Source organism: Puccinia triticina, chromosome 5A, assembly GCF_026914185.1.
Source record: "Puccinia triticina chromosome 5A, complete sequence".
Taxonomy (NCBI): Eukaryota; Fungi; Basidiomycota; class Pucciniomycetes; order Pucciniales; family Pucciniaceae; genus Puccinia; species Puccinia triticina.
Window position 1 is genome coordinate 2,277,704 of NC_070562.1, and position 20,858 is coordinate 2,298,561.

Consider the following 20,858-nt stretch of genomic DNA (forward strand, 5'->3'; position numbering starts at 1 on the left):
TAGAAATTCAAACTACGTGGACAAATCAGTGGAGGATTTTCCAGGGATTTTCCGTCAAGATATACAGAGCCTGCAAAGCCAGATGTGGAACCCCTGGGAATACATTTCCGAGAAAGCAAAGTTCTGTTTTTGGCTCTGTATCAACATCTGCAGGGGCTGCAGATTCAACAGGAAGTCATCCACTTTTCTTATTATCTCACATGTTTTGTCAATTCATCAATATCAGTGGTTTGGCTTCCTCTGAGCTTGGACCCAAACATATTATCCCACAAAGTCACTGGTTACTTTTGAGTGTATTTATTGATAGGACCAACAACTTTGTCTTGAACTGTAGTGTTTTCCTTGAATCAAGGGATATGCTTAGTTATTAGGTCTGGTTCAATAAGGTCAGAAGTAGTTGAACGTCAGACAAGCAGCATACCCAGAGAGCCTTCCCTACCAGTGCCATCATCAACCATTGTGCTTGGAAAATGTATTTGAAGGAATTTTCGTGAGAGAATAGCAGGAGATTTTTTTTTTTTTTAAAAAAAGGAGATACAATCGTTACAAATAGTCAGGGGAGATATGATCGACTGTCGGTATGAGGAAGACCATATAGTCTTGATCGGGAAAGCTACATTTTCAGAGGAAGAATTTTCGACGAGATACTCCCATGTTCGGCTGTGAGATAGATGATCAAAAACGACAGGAAAGATGGAAAGAAGATCAGAGGTGAGCCGAGGTGTTGTTGGCCATACGGAGGAAATGGTGAGTAAAGAGAAAAGAGGTAGGTCGAAACAGACCTTCCATTCCCACTCCAATTCACGGCTGGTATTGCGACCTTGACTAGCCCGCTGTTTGACATTTTTCATGAATTCATTTAGCCCTCCACTTTTCCTGGGTTTCTCCGAGGTTTCAGGGTCTTCGGAATCGGATCGCTCTCCCCTTAGGAACTTCTCTTCGATCCCGGCAGATGTTTTAGATTTTTGCTTCCTCTTCTTGGAAGATGTTGGACGAGAAGCTGGAGTATTAGTTGCTGCTGTGGATGTCGTGGGCGCTGACATATCGGTGGTTGCAACGTTGGAGGAAGTGGCTAGGTTGCCCGTATCTTTACTTCTTTCTTGGCGTCGCCGCCCCGCTCTGCTTGCTTCTTGCTGTCTTTCCAGCTCTCCTAGTTTTCTCTCTCGGCCTATCTGACCTGGCAAGACATTCTGGTTCAATCCGCCAGCTAGAGTACCCCGCTTCAACCATCTCACTTTCAACGTAAATCGGGGTCCGATTTCTTGAAGTCGAGTCCTAATGGTTTCATCTCCCTCCTTTAAAAATCTTGGGTTTGTCAGCGAAAGTCATCATCAGCACAATGGAGCAGAAAAGTGATCTACATCAGCAATCGCCATGTGGAGGTGCAAGTCAAAGCCACGTGAACTTACACCTTTTCTCGTTCAGCAAAGACATATCGGTATCTGCGGAAAAATACAAAATCTCTTTGGTTTTGCATGCTCACGACCTGTCGCCCCTCAAGTTCGGGGAGAGGGGGGAAGACGGATTGCAGAAGAGTTCCGATGCTCAAACCGAGCGGAGTCGAGAAGTTGGAGAGGACAAGTTCAGGGAAATGTGACGTGGGTTTGGCGTGTCCGGGGATAGCCTTACTCGGGACGATACTGGTCATCCTGAAGGAGGCAGTAGGACCGTAGGGTAATCTGGAAATCGTCATGTGCGCTAGAAAACGATGTAGTCCAGAGAGGGATTGTAGGGCAAACAAATTTTAGCAAATCATTTCTAGTTGGAATTGGATGTAACATACTTGGACCACTCCGATTACGGCCACCATGAGCTTCGCCAATGACAACCAGGCTTGCGTAACCTCGCTCACAGGCCCAACGACAAACACGAGTAAGTTCGAATCGTTTCGTCTTTCTAGGTATAATGTCGCAGTTCCTCGATCCCCCAAACAGGCCACCAAGCTCGTGCATGAATGCCAGGGTGAATTCTGAGGGTCTCGGCGAGGTTGTGATCAATGTGCGTGGCTGCTGTTCCGGTGGCGCAGTAGGTTCGGGTTGGCTGGTGCCTTGTTCTGGGTGCGAATCTTCAGGCGGATTTGGGGGCGCATCTGCAGGAACAGCAGGAGGGATCTCTTCGTTCATGTAGGGTGAAAAGAGATCATGAAGTCTGCCCATGTCAAAATGCACGTTGTCCAATCCCGGTTCGGCTCCATCAGCGCCTTCCTCCGTCTGCGGTAAATATTCGACCTTCACCGGGAGCATCCGCTCGTCATCGCCATCGTCGCCAAGCCATTCTTTCGTTCCTTCGATCGTCCGAGGAACGTTTGCTTTCAGTCGAGCTTCGCGAAGTGAGGGGTCGGCTGCTTCGGCCTTCTTTTGCGCAACTCGCCGAGTTAGTTTCGCCTGGGCCTTGTCACGTTTGAGACTCTTGGAGACTTTCGACCGGGTGACCTTGTTGGCGATTTGAGAGGTGGAGTTGATGACTGCCATGTCGCTGGATGACGGCGTGAAAACAGTAAATTGCAGCGGGCAGGCGCGTGGCGGCCTGGGCCCGGTTGGAAAACATTTGCCGAGCAAATTGAATATCGACATGCATAATCCAGTGTGGTGCCGATATGCATAAACCCTGCCGCCACACTATACCGGCAACAATCGTCCTATTTGCATAAACCAGACGTCTTGTGTATGAAAGCTCAGGACAAGACGCCAGAGGTCCTTTTTACAGGTTGGATACGGCAAAAGAGAGCAACAAGGCAACCTCAAGGAATGGGCTAATTAAATGTTTTGGGTTTTGTTGGAGACACCCGAGCAGGAGCAATCAATGGCTCAACATGAAACCTCATGAAACCATACATGGTCCGGCCATACAGCAGTTCCGAGAAAGCTTGCGTTTCCGGACCTGCGATTCTGCCCCCCGAACTCGACTTCAACTTCAGCCACATCCCCCCTGTATTCTAGACAGCCCGGGTTATACAGGGCTGAGGGGCCTGACTGGGCAGCCTGATGCCTGGTCATGCCCCACGGGCGCAGGGGAGCGGAGGACCGCTGGACTCGAAATTTGACGAGGAGTCCAACGGTGCCACTCTCCAAAGCTAAAAGCTAGCTATCACAAAGATAGCTTTTGCACCGAATGCATGTTCCTGTATGGCAACGGCCATACAGGAGGCAATACAGGTGGCTGAAGTCGAGTTTGGGGGGCAAAATCGCAGGTCCAGAAGCGCAAGCTTTCTCGGAACTGCTGTACCGCTATCCCTGTAAGGTGTCCAGGTCCAAGTACAGCTATGTATGTACATATGTATGTATCACCAACCCTAGGGACCCTGGAGCACCTGAGCATTGCTGCCGCTTGGCAGTTCCTGGGGTATTTAAATGAGTGGCACACTCCATAATAGGAGTGTGCCAAAGCACACTCTGTTGTAGGAGTGTGTGTTGGGATACACATATGCTTATATATCATAGGTTGTATGCTTCAATCAAAACACCAGTAATCTTGTATTTAGTCCACACTAGATTACTGCAGTAGTTTTCCTCTTGGTGAATTCAAATCATCTTTTTCTCACTCACAAAGTGTCACTGGCCTGTCAGCCGTGAGCTTTGGTTCTTCATCTTGTGTCCCCTGCAACAGTGTGCCAAAGCACACTTTGTTATAGGAGTGTGCCAAAGCACACTTTGTTATAGGAGTGTGCCAAAGCACAGGCCGTTATAAGTGTTTGCCAAAGCACACTCCGTAATAGTTAGGGCAAGGATAGCCGCATAGGGGACTGGCTATCCCCTACTGGGGAGGGATTTGGAAGCACAACATACACAAAAGCTGCAAAGGACCTAACCAACCCCTTACCAACTAGCAACGTTGTAACAGCTGCGCTGCTTTTAGCGCAGCAAAGCGGTTAGCGCAGCGGTTTTTTGTGCCGCTGCGCGCAGCGGCCAGACCGCTGCGCTAACCGCTTTTTGTTTTTCTGGGAAAAAAAAAGATAATTTTAGCGCGCTAAAAAAAGCGGTCACATAGCTCTGAACCGCTGCGCTACAGCAGTAGCGCAGCGGTTTGAAAAAGAAGAAAGAAAATGGTCTAAATCATGTTAAAAGAGGTTTAACATGCAGTTAAATTCCGCTATCCGCTAAATTAGCAGATAGCGCAGCGGATTTCCACTTCCGCTGCGCTATTGCTAATTGCCCTGGGTGGGTAGCGGTCAACCGCTGCGCGTAGCAAGTAGCGCAGCGGTTTTTTCAACAGCTTCCGCTACTTGCCTCTGGGATGTAGCCATGTGACCGCTGCGCTGCGCTAAATGACCGCTTTTTTTAGCGCAGCGCAGCATTTACAACGTTGCAACTAGACTCAGGCACATTTTTTGAGCCTTGGATAACGGTGTCGGTGGGTACCTCTTCTGTGGTAGTCCGTCGAATAGAAAGTACTTTTACAAGTACCAAAAGTGAGGATATACAGAGATGAAAACCGCCCCGTAGCACGGGAGGCTGGTAGAGCAAATGCTACCAGGTCTGGCAGACCACTGGAAAAAGGGGTTCTCTGGGGTATTTGATTACTGATCTGAAGATGAACTACTTACTCTGTCTTAACGGAGTTGGCAAGGGGTACGGATACAATTAGAGAGGGCACTTGGCACCCGCCGGCGGGTACCCGTCACAATTCAGCACATAATTCTATGCGCCTGCAGGTAACCACGGCGGATGCCAGGGGTTCCATTTTATTAAAAATACATGCAGGGAGCTGCATGCACGCAATGGGTACCTGCAAGCGCATAGAATTATGTGCTGAAGTGTGGTGGGTACCCGCCGGCGGGTGCCAAGTGCCATCTCTAGATACAATGGAGGAGAGGCGGGATAGGACTGATGGAAGGGGAATGAGGAGTTGAGGTTGGAAGGGAAGAAGGTTGATAGAAGGAGACGCAAACTAAGGATCTTGGTATAGATAAGCCCCAATCGTAGACTACTTATAACGTAAGTTGGCTACAATGTTGGTGGGCTTGGTATCTGGAAATCTGAAGAGAAAAAGGTCTTCTCAACACTTGGATTCTAGGATTATATATGAATGGTTTAACCTTCCGCAGTTGTATGAACTCCACAGATGAGAAGTCTGGCTTTCTCAAGCTATGCTATAAAGGGAACCTCTATTGGACTAACATTGTATGGATTTTTGTATATACTAGGTCATTATATGCTAATTTACCTTTCTATGTTGTCTTGGGCGCACTTTCTTATCTTTGGAGCGCGCTTTGACTTTTCTATTTGTACTTAATAATGGGTGTTAGCCCCTTGCGCACCCGTCAGGGTAGTCAAGGGCTGACAAACGGCCCACTATAAACATTACAATACCTGTTATTGTAAAGATGAACAATTGAGACTCGGGTACCTGCTCATTTTTTTGCAAAAACCAACACCTCACACCGCACCCGGCACCGCTTGGAGGGTACTGGTGGTACTTTTGGCAGGTACCCCTTGTTCCATTTTTTGTATTTTTCAACAGACAGGAAAGACATCAGCGTCCTGTCCGTTTGCACGCAAACAGACAGGACAAAACATTGGGTCCTGTCCGTTTGCGTGCAAACAGACAGGAAAAAACATTGGGTCCACGCAAAAGGACAGGACAGGCGCCATGTGAGCCGCAGCTGCGCAACTCCAAAACCGCTTTCCAGCCCTTGGGACCCCAACCCCGGGGGAGCTCTCAATTTCCGACCAGTACATATCCGCGCAGGTATTGGCTCACACACGGAGGCATCTGCCAGCGTATGTGGATGTCAGGAATTGGGAAGAAATGGCCTTGGATACCCAAACACAAGCGGGTATCCAGATTCAAATCAACCATCTCTATCACAGGCTACCCAGCTGCGGGGGTGGTATCTCTGGGAGGTACCCGGGTACCGCACCTCTTTTTTCAAAAAAACTGGCACCTCATACCACACCCGGTACCGCCGGTGTGGTAGACGGAAAAGTGAAAAATCAAAAGTTTTTTCTCATACATATATTTACTCAACCTAGGCCTCAAGATACCACCAAATGGACCTCAAAAATGGATTCTACGGCCAATTTTACCCCTAGTCACCACTGGAAGCATCACTGGAACCCCACTGGATTGGAAGTTACACCCTCTTGGACCCTCATGGACACGGCCAGCCCCAGTCATCAATCTGTCACAACCTATGCACTCCTTGCATTAGTATGACATCATCTTTCATTTCTCACCCTACTTTCTGCCTGTATTTAGTATCATTCTGACACCACTTGTACGCAGCCCACCAGCTAAAATCCCTCATCCAGGGTCCCCCTTGTAGCTAAAATCCCTCACATTTGTCTATATAAGGAGCTCTCTCCTCCCCCCAGTTGTTTTTCCCTCAGTTCAGTACCCACCAGTTATACAGATATCACCCATTAGCCATTATCATCACCCTTACACTTTTATAACATACCATATCACCCCTCTTATCTGCAATAACCACTGAGCTCACTCTCATATTCTCATACTCTTATATCTCCTGGTTGCATATCACACACCTGTCACAAGTTACCCGGTTCTTGGTTCAACTCCCGACTGAGACATATACCCTTCTCAGTCCAGACACTCCTCTTAACTTCTTATATCACCCTCTTGAGGACCTGTGTTCAACCCCCACCGGAAACATCAAGTCAACTTTTCACGCTTTCTGTCATCATAAACCCTCTCAACTCTCACATACCTGTCATCAAACAACTTCATCTGGAACTAGACCAGACCTATCACTTGATTAAAACTTGCCAAGCTTAGCTTGGTGGGTCTTGTTATCTGATAGTATAGAAGGGCAGAGTTTGCACCTCCATCATCCCCTTCTCCATTCAGCAAAAGGGTTTCACAACCACTTTTGAGTCTTACACCGGACGGGTGCGCGGCGGGTGCAAGGGGTACCTGCCAAGCAGTGCGGGGTACCCCCCAACAGGTACCAATTGTTCATCTTTATGTTATTGTAACAGAAACTGCATTATCCAATTATGCAAATTTGGTAACATAACTCAGCCACCATTGTTTGGTAACTGTTGAGGTTAAATTACAGGCAGAGTCATCCAAATTGATAATGTATCTGCCCACCACTGATTGTATTGTATCTGTTTCACCATTTGTGCAGGCATCCAGTCTGGGCAGAAATTCAGGCAGGTACCCAGGCACAAATTTCCAGTTTTCCAGCTAAAGCTGGCACCTAATTCCCATTGGCGGGTACTATGCACATGTGAGCAGGTAACTGTTGGAGTGCACAGGTACCCATGGTTAGTACACGTGAAATGTACATAGGAGAAATGGGTTCAGCTCCCACAGGACACATAATATTTTATGGATTTTCACAGATGAGATGATTTCTGGTGTGGATTTCAGACAGGTACATGCATGTGGCGGGATGAAAATTTTAGTGCAGATTTAGTGGACCAAGATTTAAGATGTGGTATACAGCAAAGTGGAAAACCAATTTTTTTTTTTCCTCTTACTATATCTTTACTCATACTAGGCCTCAAGATACTGTCAAATCAACCTCAGAAATGGATCCAAATGCCAATTTAACTCCTATTAACTACTGTAAGCTTCACTGAAACCCTCCCAGATTGGAATTTAACCCCCATTGTACTCCTCAGGACGCCCATCATGCAGTCAAACACCCAGTCACCAGCCTCAAGTCAATAAACACAGCATTATGCCTATACACATCACAGGATACAAACATACAAACATACATCTCTCCCTCAGCCTACAGTCATTACATAGTATGATTAAGTATTGTAATATTTCCATATTATGACATCATCTTACATTGACTCTGCATCCTCAGAATTCATTTATGCACTCACTGAATCCACATGGTGCTTTGAGAAGCTTTTATGAAGCTCTACTGCGTATTTAATTTATGTACTCCTGTCATATTATGACATCACTTGTATCTACTCTCACCAGCCAAAATGTCTCATACCCCTGTCTAGACCAGCTAAATTCTGTTAACCGCCTGTTCAGGCCAGCTGAAATATCCTGACCAGGGCCCCCTGGTAGCTAAAATCCCTCACATTTGTCTATATGCACAAGGAAAAATATAATGTCACTATATTACAGGTGAAATCAGCCTAAGTCCAATGATCTACCCACCAGTTGCACAGTTGCAATGGTGGGTTGCAACTTGAATCTACAACAACTGGGCCTGTAGAGTAATGTAGCAACCTTGGGATGATCCCCCTGTTGAGCAACAGGCCTCAGCTAGTCTGTGTATGCTCTTGACCCAATCATCAGCAGATGTCACACATGATATGTCACAGAAAGTAATGGGGATTTGGGAAGCCAAACTATAGATCAATGACCCCCAGCTACCCAAACTACAGGCCCTTGAGCATGCTGAGCATGTGAAGATAGCACTAAGCCATTGACGAAAGCAATACAGCAAGCAAAAAGCAGCTCAACAGGTGAAATGCTCAAGCAAGGAGCTTTCTGATCTTATAGACGCAAATGCAAGGATATTAGCAGACAACGTCAAAGGAGCATTCAGGTTGAATGCGCAAAAGAGAAAAGCAATGCTTGCTGAGCACTCAGTGACCAACGGGAGACGAGTAACACTTGGGAAGTACAGGCTGAAGAGGGTAAAGCTCACTGAAAGAGCAAGCATTCTCAAATGCTTCAATAGGAGAGGTGGACCCTCCAGACAAGTTCACACCCACCAATATTAGTATAAATAGACCAGTCCAGCGGCCCAGTTGTATCTTCTCCTTTCTATCATCTTATTATCATCTTATTATCTTATCATTATTCACCTTTGTATATACACATCACATAAGTCTGGTAGCCTCGCTCAACAGACTTATCAATAGAATATTATCATTATCAATTTATAGCTTTAAATTAACACCCCCCAACGCTAATGGTACTAGTAACACCAATTTTGCAAAGGCACTGGTTATTGTAACATGTTTTATTGCTGGTTATTTTGATAACCAGGGGTGAATCACGTGTATGTGTTTTAAACCTGGTTATCAAAAGAACTACAGGTGAAACATGCATACAACCTGTAAGGAGATGATAAAGAGCACTCAACATGCTCCCACCATCCATTTTTTCACATCAACACCTTTACATCCCGCATCAGCTTTAATTCAAGCCAATCATCAAAAAAAGTAGCAGCAATTGTTACTTGATTTCACCTGATGTCTTCATTTCAGTACTCCCCAGTGATACAGACACCACCCATAACACTTGTTATCACCATTACACATTATAAAATCCCATAACAAACCTTATTATCTGCAATTGCCAATAACCATTGAAATCACTCTCATAATATCATATCTATTGCTTGCAGAATTTCTCCGTACCATTGTCCCTGTGTAGTGGCATCAGCATTCACATTTCATATAAATTCCACAATTTTTCCAGTCCTTGGTTCAGATCTGGCTCATTGTGCCAAATCTAGGCACCCCTTTCAACTCTATATACCCCCAATCTCAAGGAACTGAGTTCAACCCTCACCTAAAATATCAATTCACCTTTCACTTCTCCACACATCCTCAATCTAACATTTCACATACCTGTCATCAAAAAACTTCATCTGGAACAGACTAGATCTATCACTTGATCAAAACTTGCCAAGCTTGCCAGCTTGGTGGTTCTTGCTAGCTGAAATCCAGAAGGGAAGATTTTTTTCACCTCCATCATCCCCCAGAAAAAGTGTTTCACAATCACTTTTGAGTCTTACAATAGTGATCAAACTGGTGACGCCACTGTGGTAGACGGAAAAGTGAAAAATCAAAAGTTTTTTCTCATACATATATTTAATCACCCTAGGCCTCAAGATACCACCAAATGTAACTCAGAAATGGATTCTACGGCCAATTTTACCCCTATTCACCACTGGAAGTTTTGTTGAAACTTGCCTCAACTTGTGACATCTGGTGCCGTCCCATGCTATCAGTCCAAGATTTCAATCCTGTGTTGCAAAGTGTGTTGTGCTTGGCAAACTCAATCTCATCAACTGAAACCTAATCTCTCCCATTTTTCCTTGAGATTGCAATTGGATACCTCATTGACTTCTAACTTTACTCATCTTTCCCTTCCACTCAATCTCATCTTCTTGTTGATCCGCTCTCTGCCTCTCATCAACCAAGATCAAAACCTCAAGAACTCTTCAAGATCAACACTTCAATTGATCCTTTGACAAGTATCTGTGAAGCTTTAGCTAGGATTGCCTGTTTAGCTTCCCACTTGGTGAGAAATGTGAACCCACATTTCCACAATCTGCTCTTCAATCACATTCTCCCTCATCATACTAACTCCATTCTATTTCTCATCAGTTGTCTGTATTCAGCGCTTTGTGCACTCTCTTCTTAGTCTACAGTTGTGCTCATTTTCTTCCAGGGTTGGTTTTATTGATTGTTGTCTCTCTTTCCATTGGCTTCCAACAACTAATCCTCAATCTCATACACTCAGCTCAACTCTACAGCTTGTCACCTCTCAAATCTTAGTTGTTTTTCTACAGATAGCCATCTGTCTCAGGGTTTTTTTCTTTATTGACTTTTCTATCTCCTAGTTTGTGCTGTTTTTCTTACTTCCTTATTTTTTTTAAATAGTTTTTGGACTTATTTACTCAGAAATTCAGTCCCAGGTTCTTCAAGTGTCACTGGAACCCTGCTGTATTGGAAGTTACACCCTCTTGGGGCCATCCCCAGTCATCAACCTGTCACACCCCTCAATTCACCTTTCCCAGGTATACACATAAACAGCCCCAGCCAAACACAAACTCTTTTCTATCCCTCTTATCTCCACTGCATATGCAGGGGACTAACCCCATTTCCCCTGTATTTGACATGTCCCTGCTTTGTTTATGCACCCCTTGCAGCTGTATGTAGTTGTCTGACCCCATTTCTGCACTCCTTGCATTAGTCTGACACCCTTTATGCACCCCTTGCATGAGGCACCCCTGTATTTAACATTTCCCTGCTTTCACTGTGAAAAAAACTCAAGAAAGTGTGACATGTGCAATCCAGGTTCAGACTTCAAGTTCATCCAGGTTTATTCCATGATTTATCACGGAGTAGCTCAGCTTTAAAAAAACATAGGGAGCTTTGGCTCAGACAGTAGTTCAGTGTTGGACTTGTGCACAGTCTTTGCATGTGTCAAGCATGTACCTCAACACCTGCACAGTACTGCTCAATTTTCACCAACAAGGGGATGTATGTACATACACATACATACATACATACATACAAGCCCTTGTCAACCAACCCTTGGGAGGAATCCCTCCATGTCAACAAGGATACACACCCATGTCAACCAGGAGGAATCTCTCTTGGCCATCAAGGGCATACATGCACGCGTACGTATGTCAACCAGGAGGAATCCCTCCCGGCCAACGACCATATACAACAGTGTCAACCAGGAGGAATCCCTCCCGGCCAAGAACCATAAAAATTGGTCAACAACTATATAAAAACGTGTTTACCAGGAGAATCCCTCCCTGTCAACAGCTATTCACAACATTTGACCAGGAGGAATCCCTCCCGGTCAATGAATCTGTACTCTAGTCAACTGGGAGGCATTACTAGTTGACCGGGCAGAATGCCTCCCGTATGATGACTATACACACTAGTTGAACAAGAGGGATTCCTCCCGGTTGATTGGGAGGAATGCCTTCCAGTCAATGATTATATACACTAGTCGACTGGGAGGAATCCCTCCTGTTTGATGAATATATAGTCTAGTCGACTGGGTGGAATGCCTCCCGGTCAATGACTGTACAAACTAGTTGACTGGGAGGGATTCCTCCCGGTCACAATGACTATGTACTCTAGTCAACCAGGAGGGATTCCTCCCGGTCAATGACTATGTACTCTAGTTGACGGGGAGGAATGCCTTCTGGTTGACAGCTATTTGCAATAGTCAACCAGGAGGAATCCCTCCCGGCCAAAGACTGTATACTCTAGCCAACCAGGCGGAATGCCTCCCAGTCAATGACTATACACACTAGTCAACTGATTCCTCCCGGTCGATGACTATGTACTGTAATTTACTGGGAGGGATTCTATACGCACCTCCCGGTCAATGACTATGTACTCTATTCAATCAGGAGGAATGCTTTCTGGTTGATGATTATACAGACTATTTTACCGGGTGGAATCCCTCCCTTTCAATGAATCTATACACTAGTCAACCGGGAGGAATCCCTCCCGGTTGACAGCTATTTGCAACAGTCGACTGGGAGGCCAGTCAACAAGTGTGTACAGTTGTTGACCGGAAGGGATTCCTCCCGGTCAACTGTTGCAAATAGCTGTTGATTCCTCCTGTTCAACTAGAGTATAGATTCATCAACCAGGAGCCATTCCTCCCAATCAACGGTTGTGAATAGCTGTTGACTGGGAGGAATCCGGTCAGCTGGGGTATGTAGTTGTTGACCAGGAGGGATCCCTCCCGGTCAACTGTTGTGTATTATCAATTCAACTGGGAGGGATCCCTCCTGGTTGAGTACTGTGTTATGGAAAACTCATGACAAGGGCCGTTATTACATCATCAACCCTGTGTATACAAAATATGGCTTAGGCTGGAGGGGCTGGGCTGCCCAGCTGGCTTGGCAAACCTTGGGTGTCCCAGCTGAGTGTTTGCCTGAGGGCTCAGAGTCTTCTGTTTTGTATACCTCATTCAAGTGCAATATGCACTAAAATCAAGTTGAGCAACTTCCAAATATTCCTGGAATTCATTTGTATGGGACTGGTGTCAACTATGAATGGACTCAAGTAGCATGTCAACTGACAGCAGTTTCTTGAGTTTTTTTCATAGTGTTTGTTTATGCACTCCTTGCATTAGTATGACATCATCTTTTATTTCTCACCCCAATTTTTGCCTGTATTTAGTATCTTCTGACACCACTTGTACGCAGCCCACCAGCTAAAATCCCTCATCCAGGGTCCCCCTTGTAGCTCAAATCCCTCAAATTTATCTATATAAGGAGCTCTCTCCCCCCCAGTTGTTTTTTCCGCAGCTCAGTACCCACCAGTTATACAGATACCACCCATAGCCATCATCATACTTACCCATTATATGCCTCTCATACCACCTCTTCATCTGCAATAACCACTGAGCTCACTCTCATATTCTCAAACTCTCATATCTCTTGGTTGACATATCACATGCCTGTCACAAGTTACCCAGCTCCCGGTTCAACTCCCGACTGAGACATATACCCTTCTCAGCCTAGGCACTCTTCTCAACTCTATATATCACCCTCTTGGGGACCTGTGTTCAATCCCCACCAGCACCATCAAGTCAACTTTCACCCTTTTCACTCATCATAAACTCTCACCTCTATCACATAACTGTCATCCAGCTTCATCTGGAACCAGACCAGACCTATCAATTGTTTAAAACTTGCCAATCTTGCCTTGTTGGGTCTTGTTATCTGATAGCAGAAGGGCAGAGTTTTGCACCTCCATCATCCGCTTCACCATTCAGCAAAAGGGTTTCACAACCACTTTTGAGTCTTGCACCACAGGTTTGCAAGATTCTCAGCGCTTTTCAATGTTCATTCATGGGCCTTTGATTAGGCTCAATATCAATCAGTGTGGCATGCACACTGGCATCAAGACATATCAGGATTTTCTCTGCCGCACACAGCAGGGGTTTTCTTTCCTTTTCAATGTTCATATCTGTTTGTTATTTTTCTCTTCTGAATGTGTTGGATGGATTTTTAGGTGGTGGGGTTTTTGTTTGTTTTGTCTCCTGTGAACAGTATTCTTGAAGAATGGATGACTTGAAAATTTCTTACCAAGACCAGCCTTTATTTCTATGCAACCACTGGAAAAATGGATCCAGGAGTAGGAACATCTAGCGCAATGTATGGCATAGCTCTGGTATACAAAAAGACAAGATCATGGAGGACAATGAGCAAAAACCAAGGTTGCTTTTGGCAACTGGAGCTAATATACGGCTGCAGGATTATCCACATCTCAAGTTTTTGACGGAGGATGTGGAGTACTTCAGCAAACGGTTTGAACCACCAGTGGTACAATTAAACTTGTTCAACAGGTACAAAGAATCAGGTGGTGAACGTTTTCCTGGAAGGCAAGGAAATGAAAGGGTTTGAGTTTAAGGATTTGTCCAAGCTTAAGGAGGAGATAATTGAGCAATGTGAAGACCAAGGGCCTCAATAATGCAAAGTTGACCTGGAAAAAGTGGCTTTAGAACATGCAGCAGTAGGTGGAGTACATGGAGTACATCACAAGCTTTTATCAAGCCCTGAGCTACTTGGAGAAGAATGAAATAGTTTCAGCCAATCTGGGAGCAAAAAAACAGACTTTCCTTAAGGGATTTAATTGGGCCTTTACAGGCCTTTATGTAAAAGGTTCTTCTTAGACTCAACAAAAAGTTTCAGATGATAACAGTGCAGATGGTAGTTCCAAATCCAATACCCACTATGAAGATTCTACAATCAGCCATCAAAGCAGGGCTCAAGGTCCTGGAAATCATGGATGACAGCCAAGGAGATGTGGGTGCCAAGCCAGTGTTGACTATGCAGGCTCCTGAGACAAGGATGTGAGTGAGATGATGGATAAATTGAAGGATCTGAAGCTGTTAATGCATGAGGCTGCACATAAGCCGCCAAAGGAAAAGCCAGCAGCAACGGGATCAATGGCCTCAGCTCCTATCACTCAAACAAATGGCCAGGCGGCAGGAATGCAGAATTGGAAACAAGGTCTGCCTATGTGCAACTGCTGAAAGGAGGTTGGTCATATGCAGAATCAATGCTCTGAATTTGAGGCAAATAGGGACACAGTTAAGGTAATTTCTTGGGGAGGGGAGTTCTTTTGGCTGGATTGGCAGCAAGTGGTTGGAAAGGCTCTGCTGTATGTAGTACAGAGCCAATTTGGAGCAGGGAAGTCCTCTTCTAAATGAAAAGAGGTGGAAGAAAGGAATAAAATGGGAGTTGTCAGAGGGATGGTATGGAAGCTGCCAGTGGTGGCCTGTGATGTCAAGTGCGTTCAGATGGGGGAGGTTTTCCTTGATGATCAAGTGGAGAGGATGGGCTTGGATCCTATTCTGGCTGCAAAAGCTGGGCCAGAGGTGGTGAAACCACCTGCAGTAGCTCCAACAATTGGAGGCAACCAAAGGAGGTAGCAAGGAGGTCAATGGGCTCAGACCTTGATAGAGATGGTGGCTATATCACCTGTGATGGGAGGGTTGAGAGAGTCAGGGGAGAAAACGGCAGCCGCAACAACTACAACAGCGGAGCTTTGAGCTACTCCAGCAAGAGGCTCATGAGTCATAACCTGCTGGAGAGTGAACTCAGAGAAACTGATAATTACATTTCAAAGGGAGGAAATTAAACTAAATGGTATATCTGCAAAGACCTGTGACAGGTTTTGCAGTCAAGATATAAACTAGTGTCACAACAAGCCTACGGGTTCCACTTCCTTGTTACCTTCTTCTACACTGTCTTGCCTGCTGTCTTACGCAAACATGTGGATTGAGCACCTTTTGATGTGGGCCATGATTGAAACAGGATCCATGATCAATATCCTACCAGAAAATTTATCTAGTGTTGCAGAAAATTTCCTTCAAGATCTGTACCATGGGGGGCTTTACCTGCAATGTAGAAAGGGTAAATGAGGTTGAGCTTTGGGGATGGTTTGTGTGTACAAGAAGTTGTTGTGTTTGGTGAAATGGGCTAAGGAAATCATCCTAGGTCAACAATTCTTATTTCCTTTCAAGCCACAGCCGTGCTTTATTCCTATTAGGGCTGATGGTTGAGGGGGGAGATGGAAGCCAATACAAGGCAATCATTTGCTAACCTCAAAGCAGAGATTGGGGGACAGAAGTGGTGGAGGAGGTACCACATAGTTGTGCGCAGAACCTCCTGCAGAGAATTTTTAGATGTTGGCCAAGTTATTGACTCAGCTAATACAGTTGACCTTTAAGAAGTGTGAGGGTATAAAAATACAATACAAATATGTATATGAAATACATGGCTTATTTAAATACATGTACTGTATTTGTTTCATCATTGAAGGCACCTGACAGTTGAATTTGGCACTGTATGTCACATTTATGTAGGCAACATGTGTTCATGCACAGCTGAATTAACTTTGATCTAATTCCAAAATATCAGGCTGGTGGAACCAGCAGACATGTCAAAATGAAACAATAAAATATGATTATTTGCCAATACTATGTCTTTCATTGTTTTTCAAATACCAAATAATTTGATGCAGTGTATTCCATCCAAAACAGATACCATACCATGTATTGTATTGTATTGAAAAAAATCTGGGCAATGTGGACTAGATCCAACATCCAACCCCAAAAATAGAACCAATTCTGTGCTGTATTGGTGACCCAATACACAAATTTCTATAACTGTGTATGAGGGTGTATAAAATAACAAATCTACCATTATGTAATTGATGGGTTTGAAAAAACCCATCTTTTTTAAATGCTATTGGTCCTTCAGCTGCTCCATCTTGGGATCCACATGTGACAAATTCTATTTTTGGCTAATTGACTGGTTTCTAGTTGTGTATTCCTTACATTTGATACTCCCTATTTCAAATGGGGCTTGAAGCATATATTCCAACACACCCCCTTGCTTCATGCACCATGAACAAACTATGAATATTGCATATGCAAATCATGTATGTTTGCCATGCATCATAGATAATGATTAATGCATAACAATTATGAAATCGAATATTGCATATGCATATGGAAGCATGAATATAAATTATTCACAGGGTTTAGACAACTTTAATTCAATTCACTGAGAGCATCCGTACTGATAATGTGTTGAAATTACTCAGGTGAAAATAATTGTATGTTGTGGGATTTGAACCCATGACCTTCTACATTCATGAGAGCTGCTCTTATACCACTGAGCTAAACACACAGTTGGTCTTACTGGTGATTTTTGGATATTAGATCATATAGCTTGGCCACTCAAAATGGGGCTTGAAGCATATATTCCAACATTTTTTTCCTCCAATACAAGACCAATCCAATGTATTGAACAGGAAACAACTCCAGTATCAATAAATACTGATACATGTATTATCCCAGTTCATGTTGGGGCATTTCAAGTCCCCAACTAAAATTGAAGTTGCTGGTTGAGAAATTTGGGAGATTAAATAGCCTTAAAATGGCTGTGGGATTTTGATTTTCAGCAAGAACTGATGTTAAACACAGTTGATTTTAATAAAATTTTGCTGGTTGTGGCCCAACATGAACTGGGCTATTGGATTGGGCTGATCCCTGATACATGGCAACAGACCTCAAAGCAAACATGTTGTAACATGAGGTTTTGGGTTGAAGATGGCCATGTGACCTCAGCATAGGGAACTGTCCAGCATTTTTGGCAAGAAAAGCATGAAAATCACTTGTAGTTGTTTGAAATTGATTTTCATTCATAAAATTTTCCATGATGTCCTTATAAAAATTAAAGTTTAACTTTTGTTTTTGTGCTTTGATGATTCAATTTAAGAAGATAAAGAGAGTCAATAATGTTGAGATTGAGGCTAGGGTCCATGATGAATTGCAAGTGGCTGGACTCTTGTAAGAAGACCAACATGTTTTTTTGTTAGCACTTAGCATAAACTCCTGTCACATCATAAGGAAAGTGAAAAAGAACCCTCACATTGTTTTGCTTCTTGGCCACAGCAGCTGCCAATATATCAATCTTCTCATTAGCTTGATAGACAAAAGGGCTTAGAGATTCCGGGTTGGGATTGATTGTCAAAGAAATCGATTTAGTTTTGAGCATAGGGAGGCCAGCAAGAGGGCTACAATCAGCCTGCATCTCTATCCTTGGATTAGGATTATACCCTGTACTCTTCGGTTTTGCTCGTACATAGGGCTAACACCATGCATCAGTCCTGTCGCTTGAAATCTTCGTGCAAAAGAGAATAACGCAAAAGACAGAAGAACGAAAAGGACAAAATAACGCAAAAGAATGGTATGACTTACTGCCGTTGTTGATCGCGCCGGATCGACTGCCAGACCAACTCTGGGGTAACTGAAAGCAAAAAAATTGATCATGAGAACAATTGGAAACTTGAGTCTCATACTTTCACATCAATTTTTTTGGAGTATAAGAACCAATCTATGTCGTTGTAACAAGCGGTGGAACTACAAAGGTGATGATGAGTAAAGCATATGAGGTATCTATACTATATGATGCTGTGAGTTCTGATAAAGTCAGGTTATGAAGAGAGTATTTACAATGGGTTGCAAATTGCAGTTTGCTATGTCTGACCTGATGGTGTGAAAGATCCTGGGTTACTCAAACAAATCTGTCAAGAAAATATATGAGAGTCACAAATAAAAATCCAATCCTAATACTTTATACCTATTTTCCATGTAGTTGGTTTCTTGCCAGCATAGCTTCCGAAGACGGTGTTGCTAACGAGCGTAGCTATGGCCGTGGTAGCCAGAGTTGTGAAATTTGGTCAACAAACGCCTGGTTTCTCGAAAGAAGTTTAACAAAGTATGTAGTCTCACCGAGAGCAGATCTCCCTTTCTCTCTGAGCTACTTTGACATGTGATGAAAAATTGATTTGGTCCTCGACTCCATCAGGGGGCGTAGCTCTGCAAGTTAAGAATATGTATGTCGGGAACGAAGGCCGCTGGGTCGCGACTGAATGGGGCTGGTCTCCGGTGTCGATAGCCACGGTCGATGTCTGGCTTGACTCCACAACCAAAGTCGGTTAGGTAAAAAGTTGTGCATGTTTGTATGACAACAGCGTCGAACGTAACACTGACAGAGCCCCTCTACCCTCCTCCTGACTTTCGTCGGAGGGAGGGTGACGCTTCACGAGACGGATCACCGCCTGCAAAGCGAAGTGGCATTCTATCATGCAGCTGAATGGCCGGAGCCGCGAGGCCGACCGGAAGCAAAAGTTGCGCCCCGAGCTTGCCAAAGTCTGACCCGCTCGCGCGGAAAGCGCTCGGCGCAGGGTCCCCCGTCTGCGCACCAGCTTCTCGACGAAATTGAAGAAGCTCAGCTGAATGTTGAGCCTATGTAACCTATCCCTCCCTCCTACTCGTAGGTACAACACTGGTCGCATTGCGCTGACCGGAGGAGGGTCCCTGTTGGACGGTATCCCCCCCTATCCCCCCTCCTGCAGAGGGAGTTAGCTAAGTTGGATGTTGAGCGGTCTATGTACATATAACTTGACCACCTACATTTGGGGGTGGATTCACAAACAGTTTTGATGCCACTCGAAGCAGATATTGTCGCCTAAGAAAAAAAAGGAAACAAAGCTACAGACGCATATTATTCTAGCTTTCTCCGGCACACATGATCCTTATAAGCAAAGAAACACAAAAACAGTACAGAAGACATAGCCCAACATTAGAGCTCCATGTACTACACAGGGCCTGCCACTCAAAACCAACCTTTACTTTATCCTGTCCAGGTAACAGGGCCATACTGTTAATCACATGAGACCCACCAGACCACTTCAAGCTTATATAACCACCAATCCAAAGGATAATTACTGCCAGAAAAAGTCAAGCAACTGCAAGTAGTTGACATGCCAGAGCTCCAAGCAAGCTTGTGGTATTACACAAGCCTTTTTCAAGGCTTACTGTTGACCAAGCTTCAATGCACAGTTGTTGTGCAGAAAAAGCTTTAATTATGCGTGTTTGAGTGGAGCTAGAGCAGCAGTTCCACAGCAGTAACCTGCATGTCAACTGCTAGCAGTTGAGCAAGTTTTTCTGGTAGTAAGTGCAGAAATTATGAACCATATATAATTATTTTCATCAGCTAGATGAACAAGACATAGGCCCCATTTGGAGCCAATATAATTGCGCGATATAATCTGGAAACTTGTGACATCTGATCAAGTTTTGGCGGACCTGATCAGATGTCACATAGGATGTCATGCAAAAAAACTCATATATCACCTGGATTATATTGGCTCCAAACGGGGCCATAAATTTTCTCCATTGGTTTTTTTCATTTTGATACAATGATTACCAATTGTTAATTCCATGTCCAATTTTCAGTTACTTTAACCACTTAGTAAAGTAACTGATTTTTGCTTTTGTTTTTCCTCATACAGCTGCAGTACAAGTCTTGTAAAGTTTGATTTTTTTTCTCATATGGTAAAACAAGTTCCCCTAAGTTCCCTCTATTATCCAGCTTATGAATCTAAAAGGTTAATCCTGAAAAACAGAAAGTAACTGAAAAAGCAACTACCCATTCTTGCAATGAGCATTACAGGCCAGTGGCAAGTCATAATGATAATCTACTATCTTTGGACCACTAATCTAATAATTTCAGCTCAGGGAATAAACTGTACTTGCCTTGCTTTTGGAGCCTGAATAACAGTCCTACAGTCAATAAAAATACCATTGCCACATGTCTTGATGTGCAATTGTTTTTTTTTCTGGTAAGAGCCAACACCAGCTGATTTATGGAAATAAATGTGAGAGACCCTGATTGCTTGCAGATATTCTTATCAAAGATGTTATGTGAACATATACAACAGCATTGGTAATGTATTAATTTATAGGTAGTAGTAACTACCGTGAAAAGTGATGGCTGTTTAGAATGAACATGTCATCGCGAAAGAGCCCATCCTCAAAAGTGGACCAGGCCTCAGTGCGCACAAAGGGGCTACAGAGTAGTAGGCTCGACACCTTCTCCACAGACAGATAAACACACAAGCACGCACAGACACGCCCAGAACCATACACTTAAATAGATAACTATTCTTAATGTCTTGGGAAGCGGGAAACAACACATTAAATTATTCACGGCTTCTTTTTTCTTTGGAGGGTGAGAAGAGAAGAAGGGTGTGACGGCAGCGGGGGATGGACTTGTATATGGAGAGAGAGAGGGGGGGTACAGCAGTGTATGGGGGAAGGGAGACAAGAAACATAGCAAG

General features: G+C 44.2%; 1 protein-coding gene across 1 annotated transcript; it reads right to left on the minus strand.

Annotated features, from left to right (window-relative positions):
• Positions 1-621: 621 nt before the first annotated feature.
• PtA15_5A282 (uncharacterized protein) lies at positions 622-2,573 on the minus strand (the record flags this gene model as incomplete). Its single annotated transcript, XM_053169026.1, has 4 exons — positions 622-660; positions 783-1,305; positions 1,410-1,698; positions 1,784-2,573. 4 exons carry the CDS (start codon positions 2,571-2,573, stop codon positions 622-624), a joined length of 1,641 nt encoding a protein of 546 aa, XP_053020264.1.
• Positions 2,574-20,858: the final 18,285 nt, after the last annotated feature.